At 46.4% G+C, this 8532-nt stretch overlaps 1 protein-coding gene across 1 annotated transcript; it reads left to right on the top strand.

Moving 5' to 3' along the window:
* The first annotated feature begins 1104 nt into the window (after positions 1–1104).
* LOC139756807 (uncharacterized) lies at positions 1105–4136 on the top strand. Its single transcript, XM_071676612.1, has 3 exons — positions 1105–1358; positions 2682–2811; positions 3510–4136. Exons 1-3 carry the CDS (start codon positions 1259–1261, stop codon positions 3616–3618), a joined length of 339 nt encoding a protein of 112 aa, XP_071532713.1. The 5' UTR covers positions 1105–1258; the 3' UTR covers positions 3619–4136.
* The last annotated feature ends 4396 nt before the right edge of the window (positions 4137–8532 follow it).

Below are 8532 nucleotides of genomic sequence, written 5' to 3'. Positions count from 1 at the left end.
CGGTAACGCTCCCACCTGTTGCACAAGGGTCCCGTGTTCGATTCTGGCTGTTGGAAGTTTGTATGATATATATGTATATATAATTAATTGCATCTTTTAAGACACTTGCTTAGCCGGGTACGTTAATGATGGTTAATTTGTAATCATAATGGCTCCATTTTTTTTCCTGAACATTATTGATTGAATATACCAGACTGACCCCATCATTTCAAGAGGAGATTACCAGTTTTTTTTTTTTTTTTTCGACGAAGCTTTACTGCCACAGAAGATATACGAACTATGTCATCCTTATCCAAAGGGGAGCCAGTGAGGGGCATCTCCTTGCGCACAGGTCTTCTTCCTCCGCCACTTGCTTGATGGAAGGAAGGTAAGCCAGCGTAAGACTTCCCTCCTTGATTGTTCAGCTAGTCGGTAACAGTCAGCTCCCCCAGTCACGTAGTGCTGTTGAAAACAGCGGAGAACTATTGCCAGAGGACTGTCTGCTAAGCTTAAACCTCGACGTTATAGAGACACGATTGTGAAATGCGAGATCTATCCTAGTCCCTCGATGTGTGCAAGATCTATCGTAGTCCCTCGATGTATGCGAGATGTATCGTAGTCCCTCGATGTGTGCGAGATCTATCCTCGTCTTTCAATGGGTCAAGCGAAATTCAAACTCACCCTGACTTACATCAAACTCTGTAATCCAGAGATGGTAGTTAAGTCGGGGTTCATCTCTCTCTCTCTCTCTCTCTCTCTCTCTCTCTCTCTCTCTCTCTCTCTCTCTCTCTCTCTCTCTCTCTCTCTCTCTCTCTCTCCAAACCCAGGCTGACGGCAGCGTTGTTATCTCCATGATTGCTTCCTGTCCATGTATTCCGAATGTCTCAGGTATTTAGAATTACTAACAATATTTCTCCCGGGAAGACGGTGCAAAACGCTTCAACTCCCGTTTGGGATTCGTGGAGGAGGAGTATGCGGGATGTTCGGCCATTTGCTTCATGCTTGGTGCAGGCCTGTAGCACGCGTCTCTCTGTCGTATCCCTGAAGAGATGATGGCATCCTTGGTGGTCACGTCATGATAACCAAAGTCTATGTGTATATATATGTTCGTCCGATGAGCGGCGCGGTCAGACGCATCATTGCTGCCCCTCGCCGTGGTGTTCTGTCTCCGACGTAGACCATCTCTCGCTCCCTGTAAAAGGACGGTCTGTGGCTCTCATCCACCTCCTGCAAGTGGATAACGTTGGTTGGTCCTGTTACCCCCACCGTGTTGACGAGGATGACTGCTGGGGTGAAGATGGCACTGCAGGTGGCGGCCTTGGCCGTCGCCCTGACGCTGGTCACGCCTGCTCTCTGGTATGAAGAAGTTACTGACCCTGGTGAGAATAATCCCGCGCACCTACCTACCTACCTACCTATCTATCTATCTATGTATGTATGTATGATTTTACCTATCTATCTATCTATTTGTGTGTGTGTGTGTGTGTGAGAGAGAGAGAGAGAGAGAGAGAGAGAGAGAGAGAGAGAGAGAGAGAGAGAGAGAGAGAGAGAGAGAGAGGCCCCTCCCATTATCACAGTAAGTCTTGTAATCCGTCAGTGTTTCTCCCATTTACTCTCCTCCTCGCTTGCCTTGGCATGTGCCCATTACTCTGTTGTTGAATCAGTGGTTCCTCAAGTCCCTCTTGACAGTGGTCTTGCTTCAGCTTCTCAAATAATTTCTCTCAACATGTTTTCTCTATCGCTTCATCCACAACGCTTCCCACACAGTTTCCCCAGTGATAAGTCCGGAATGTGGGACTCCATGAAAGCATAAGCCTTATGACCACCCCGCTTACCTCCCCATGTATGATGATTATCACAGTCCTGTCTGTATAAATCCTTTTCCCTTGCTCATGACTTTTATGGGGAAAAAAAAAGAGAATCACATTCTACATTTCCTAGGATTGAATCTCATTGCTGGACCACTTAAAACTCTGCACGGTCCTCGTTGCTTCGCCATCACCAGCAGCAAACCTATTGGCCAGGTCTGATTAACATTGTTTGGGAGAGTATTACTCATGATCACAAATCTCAGCCTCTCTAGCACTGAGCCATGTGGGATACACACACACACACACACACACACACACACACACACACACACACACACACACACACTCACACACACACACACACACACACACACTTCTTGCCCACCATGTCACTCTTAACCAGCTCGAAAACTTTTACGTTGGTCTGGTGTCCTCTGCTCTATGATCAGTCTTCTGTGGGACGCAGAACCTCAGGCCTTCTGCCCTGCAGTCGAAGAACACACCAGTCCACTGTCATTCTATCCCATCTGTTCACCACTCGTAGACTACAGAAGTACTTTCCTTTCAGCTTTTTGACAAGTTTCTCTGCTTGATTTCTGGTGATTCTGTCCTCTATTTGTTCCGTCCATACATCTCTCGAAGAGCTGCTCACCGTTGTCTACATCATTAGTCTGTTATAAACCTTAAAGATTGTATATATATATATATATATATATATATATATATATATATATATATATATATATATATATATATATATATATATATATGTGTGTGTGTGTGTGTGTGTGTGTGTGTGTGTGTTCTACCTTAAGTATTGTACAAAAGCTACTAATGAGCTTGTTGGCTCCGGTTATCGTAGTGCCTAACGGAGTCCTGCTCTCCTACCAGAGCATCCGGGAACGTGCTGGGTGCGGGCTTTGAGTGTCAGGGTGTCAGACGGTGCCACTCTGGACCTGCCGGAGTGTATCGGTGTCAGCTGCTACAGAAGTGGTGACAAAATGTTTCTCGAGTACTACTCGTAAGTAACTCTCCTGGGCAAGCTTCCGTTGTGCTATTCTGGAATGGTTAGTTAACGCACAGGTAAGTCTTACGAGCATCGCTGGTGTAAGACGAAGGCCCTCCGCAACGCAGAAGGGGGCCCAGGAGGCGTGGCACATGGCCTGCCATAAGTGATATGGTAGACCACAGGTGAGGAGGTAGTTCAACTGGTAAACAAGCAGACAACAGAATAGGCAGTAGACAAATGAGGCCAAAGGCATGTAAAACACCAGACTCCAGCGTGGGCAAGTTATAAGTGATGCTTGAGACAAGTGGAGCTACAGAAGACAGGTAAGAGACTACAGATGCTCCATATAAAGAACAGGAAACAGGTGTAACAAGTAATGCTAAGTGTGGTAGCGGAGGTTTAGGTAGCCACGGGCAACAACGGAGCAGCAGACATCAGGAGGACTGCATACGCGAGTTGGCAGACTGGGTACCAGACCGAGGGCGAGACAACAGCTAACGAAAAGGACAACAGATAATGACGAATGCGGCAGTAGGGTCACGCAGGTGGCATATCGGGTGGTAGTGTGGCAAAAGATAACAGAGGGAGTGAATAACGGGATGAGGAGGAGGAGGAGGAGGAGGGCTGGAAGGACACAACAGGCGGAAGGGAGTGGGTCATAATGTAACAGTGGTGAAGTCGACTTCGTTTCATGTGTTTCTCCTCTGCAGGTGTGCCATTGTGAATGCCGGCCCTGAATGTACCATTCAAATGGACATGACAAAGCCCAATCCAGACTGTTGCCCGAAGCCGGTATGTCCCTCTCCAACCAACCAGTAACCACCAGTCTATCTCGTGCTGCCAGGAAGCATTCTCCCTCAGGCTAAGAGTGCTTGATCTGTCCTTACCAAGCAATGATCGATCTGTCTTGTAGCAGATGTCTATGTCGTCCAGTCTCATCAAAGAGACCAGATCTTGGTTCGTCTTGAGTAACCTGCCTCCAGTCTGTTTAGCCTGTGTGGTATACAGTACTGAGCTTATACCAGCTGCTGGTGAGTCTGTGTTTACCGTTACTCATCCTGTCCATGGAAATGATACCCAGCCTACTAGTTAGGGAGACACACACACACACACACACACACACACACACGGACTTCCGTGGTATAGTGGTTGGCGTCTATGACCGTGATTCACGCACGGACCTAGGGCCTAGGTTCGAATCCTGAGCGCGGCCGTCGACCTTCAGCCAGTCCCCGCTGTTCGTTCTCCCCCCAGTGAATGGGTACCTGACATAGGCTGGTGGCAATTACTGGTCAAAGTCTTGTAATTGTTGAAATAAATAAGAGCATATCGTGCAATTTGTGGTTGTTGTATCCTATCGTGACCATAAGCTTTGTGGTTCTCATATCGGTGGAGGTTGTGACACCGGGAGTTCTTAACTGCATGTTGGGCAGATGTGAAAGAGGCACAAATGAATGAATACTATGTCTGCCATCCTTGTCTAACACGTTAGACACATCCGATGGACTCTGGCAAAGAAGAAGAAGAAGAAGAAGAAGAAGAAGAAGAAGAAGAAGAAGAAGAAGGAAAATAAAGAAGGAGACAAATTTCATTATCCTAGAACTGCCATGACCTGTCAAGGATGGAGTGGCATCACCTCTCTCTCTCTCTCTCTCTCTCTCTCTCTCTCTCTCTCTCTCTCTCTCTCTCTCTCTCTCTCTCTCTCTCTCTCTCTCTCTCTCCCTAAATGTTTGGATCAGTGGCACGCGTTTTTGCTTCCCTCAGCTTGTGTGTGTGGAGAACGGCCACTCGAGGACTGGCTGTTATGATACCTCCTCCTCCTCCTCTTTCTATTGTGTTTCCCTTTTCATGTAATCCTTCTTCCCTTTCTCTCTTTTTTCTCTCTCTCTCTTTCACCCTTGATTGGCTTTGATTAGGGCATATATATGCCCGTGCTATTTCCTTCTCTGAATAAGAAATCATTCACGTGCAGTTTTAGGGCAGTAGGTAGCCCCCTGACTCCTGTACACAACACACCATCTTAGCAAGTCGTCTCCGCTGAACACTTAGCCAAAGACTATCACCAAGTTCAGTATGCACCTCCGTGGTGTACTGGTTATTGCAGAAGCTTGGCACGTAGTGTGATACCACCATTGTTAGGATATCTGTTTTTGGTTCATATTGATTACATAATTCACAAGATGCTCTCGCAGGTCCTCGAGAGTCAACTGAAACTTAACACTGGGGGTTTTATCTATCAATAATCATGGTGAATGAAGTTCCAAAACACTGTACAAGGTAGGTAAGGGAAGTCTAAAAGGCACCACTAAGCGCTTCCGAAAAGACAACACTCACAGTCCAAGTTGGGTTGGACGATTTAGCGAAGGCAAGTCAGAGGGAATGATCGGCACGCATGACTTTAGAGGAGGGGAGTCGGAGATGGCTAATCGTATCGAGATTAACGACTTGAGGTACCAAGCTGACTCCTGGCGTCTTCTGTGGAATACTGGGTGTCATGGTAGTCGAGTTTGAAGCCTCGGTTGTAGAAAGAAGAATGGCTTTCTCTTAGGCAGCTGAGGCCACTTCAGCTGGCTCTCTCATAGACCACTGAGGCCACTTCAGCTGGCTCTCTCATAGACCACTGAGGCCACTTCAGCTGGCTCTCTCATAGACCACTGAGGCCACTTTAGCTGGCTCTCTCATAGACCACTGAGGCCACTTTAGCTGGCTCTCTCATAGACCACTGAAGCCACTTCAGCTGGCTCTCTCATAGACCACTGAGGCCACTTCAGCTGGCTCTCTCATAGATCACTGAGGCCACTTCGGCTGACTCTCTCATAGATCACTGAGGCCACTTCACCTGGCTCTCTCATAGACCACTGAGGCCACTTCAGCTGGCTCTCTCATAGACCACTGAGGCCACTTCAGCTGGCTCTCTCATAGACCACTGAGGCCACTTCAGCTGGCTCTCTCATAGACCACTGAGGCCACTTCAGCTGGCTGTCTCATAGATCACTGAGGCCACTTCAGCTGGCTCTCTCATAGACCACTGAGGCCACTTCAGCTGGCTCTCTCATAGACCACTGAGGCCACTTCAGCTGGCTCTCTCATAAACCACTGAGGCCACTTCAGCTGGCTCGGCCCTTTGCATTGTCCTAATCTAATCCCGTCTAATATACAAATGTAGTTAAGATACGATCAGGCAGATAATCCTGGCGCAGGTTAAGTGGCTGTGGACTCGTTATTATATTACCCCTGTCTACGCATTCTTCAGCCCCACAACACTTACCACCCAGGTTAAAAAGAATATCACCTCAATATCCTTCGTCACACAAGTCACATCTTCCATCACTGTGAGGTTCATTGTGAAGCCATATTTTCAGTTAAGGTATAGAAACTGATAACTGTATATAATGCTCTTAAAGTTTATTTCAACAGATACAAGATGTATGTATCTTTGGTTGGCTTTTATTATCAATACCAGGAAACAATTCACAAAATCTAAGAACTCATAATGCTAGATACTATTAATTGAAGATCCTAAATCTGATTCTAATAATTGATTCTTAATTATTTTTTTTTTCTTTTGCGCTCACGTAGGCATTCCTCAGCTCAACAAGCAGGAAGGATTACGTGTTTGTGGACTGTTATTAGACACACGCTTGTAAGATGTGCACACTAGATAGAATCAACTATTGTGTGTTACGGGGAGAGTTTTCCACTGGTATTGGCCCGTCTCTTAACCTTGTATATATGGACGATGTCTTTACTCTTACGTATACACACACACACACACACACACACACACACACACACACACACACACACACTCACACTAGCATGTGTGTGTGTGTGTGTGTGTGTGTGTGTGTGTGTCTCCCTAACTAGTAGGCTGGGTATCATTTCCATGGACAGGATGGGTAACGGTAAACACAGACTCACCAGCAGCTGGTATAAGCTGAGTGCTGGATACCACACAGGCTAAACAGACTGGAGGCAAGTTACTCAAGACGAACCAAGATCTGGTCTCTTTGATGAGACTGAATGACATAGACATCTGCTACAAGATAGATCGATCATTGCTTGGTAGGAACAGACCAAGCACTGTTTGCCTGAGGGAGAATGCTTCTTGATAGCCCGAGGTAGACTAGTTACTGGTTGGCTGAGGGCAGAATGGGTACTTGATGCTTGAGGTACCACTCGTACTAGTAGCTTGGGGTTAGCTGGTTACTGGTTGGTTGGGAGTTAGAAAGGCTTCTTGATGCTTGAGGATGAAATCTTATTGGTATCCTCTGTCAGACTGGCTACTGGTTGGCTGAGGGCATACCGGAGTTAGACAACACTCGGGGAAGCACAGTGACGGATCCTTGGCGAGTGGGACACTCAGCGCCATCTACAAATGCATTACCACCGCCACACCTGCACGGGAGGAACACATGAAGTGGAGTCGACCTCACACTGGTTAGATTATGACCCACTCCCTTCCCTCTGTTGCCTCCTTCCAGCACTTCCTCCCCACCCCGTGGTTTCTTCCTTATGTGGCACACTCATCCATCCACCGTAGATCAGCCAAGTTGCTTGTGGCTCTATACGCGTTGGTCGCTGCTGCATTTGTTATAGTCTGTTGTTTTTCTTCTCGTTATCTGTTGTCAATCTCATGGTCTATTATCCAGTCTTCTGTCAGCTATCCTCGTGTGGGTAAACCCTCCTGATGTCTGCTGCTCCGCTTGCTGCCTGTGGCTACCCCATTCTCTGTTACCACACTTATCATAACCTGTTACACCTGTTTCCTGTTTCTCATCTTGAGCGTCTGTAGTCTCTTACCCACTTGTTGTCTGTAGCTCCACTTGTAACGAGCATCACTTAGAACTTGCCCACATGACGTTGGCCTCGTGAATCTACTGCCTCCTCTGCTGTCTATTTATTTATCAGTTGAACTGCCTCCTCATATGTTGTCTATCATATCACGTATGGCAGGTCATGTGCCACGCCTCCTGGCCCCCCATATGTGTTGAGGGAAGTCTCCGTTTCATTACAAGCGATGCTCGCAAGACACCTTTATAGGTCCTGCGTGTTACCCAACTGTCTAGTTTAGTATGCCGCAAGCTCCCCTTCTATCGTTGCTTACGAGTAATATATATATGTAAAAGATTCATCCCTATGCGTCCAAGGATTCGAACTCGGGTCAAATACTCGATGATAGGGGAGTGTAACCACTCGTGCGTGAATAGCTCGAAAGTTTCCCATATCAGACCGTGTTCTATGGTCCAAAAGAGACCTTTCCGCATCCAGTGACCGAATGTGCTTGGGGTGACCCCACTGTACTTGGCTCGGATTCGAATCTTGGGGTGAATGGTTTACGTCGATTTCGTGTGAAAGTCCATGGTAAAATATATATATATATATATATATATATATATATATATATATATATATATATATATACTATCCCTGGGGATAGGGGAGAAAGAATACTTCCCACGTATTCCCTGCGTGTTGTAGAAGGCGACTAAAAGGGGAGGGAGCGGGGGGCTGGAAATCCTCCCCTCTCGTTTTTTTTTAATTTTCCAAAAGAAGGAACAGAGAATTGAGCCAGGTGAGGGTATTCCCTCAAAGGCCCAGTCCTCTGTTCTTAACGCTACCTCGCTAATGCGGGAAATGGCGAATAGTTTGAAAGAAAAGAAAGATATATATATATATATATATATATATATATATATATATATATATATATATATATATATATATATATAT

The sequence above is a fragment of the Panulirus ornatus genome, chromosome 23, assembly GCF_036320965.1.
Source record: "Panulirus ornatus isolate Po-2019 chromosome 23, ASM3632096v1, whole genome shotgun sequence".
Classification (NCBI taxonomy): domain Eukaryota; kingdom Metazoa; phylum Arthropoda; class Malacostraca; order Decapoda; family Palinuridae; genus Panulirus; species Panulirus ornatus.
The sequence above is the reverse complement of the archived record's forward strand: the minus strand, read 5'-3'. Positions and strand labels throughout refer to the sequence as shown.

Bases quoted from the DNA above. Each gene is read 5' to 3' on its own strand.
- LOC139756807 (XM_071676612.1), top strand. From the start codon at position 1,259: ATGACTGCTGGGGTGAAGATGGCACTGCAGGTGGCGGCCTTGGCCGTC. The intron at 1,359-2,681 runs GTGAGAATAATC...CTCTCCTACCAG, and splicing joins TGAAGAAGTTACTGACCCTG to AGCATCCGGGAACGTGCTGG. The intron at 2,812-3,509 runs GTAAGTAACTCT...TCTCCTCTGCAG, and splicing joins ATGTTTCTCGAGTACTACTC to GTGTGCCATTGTGAATGCCG.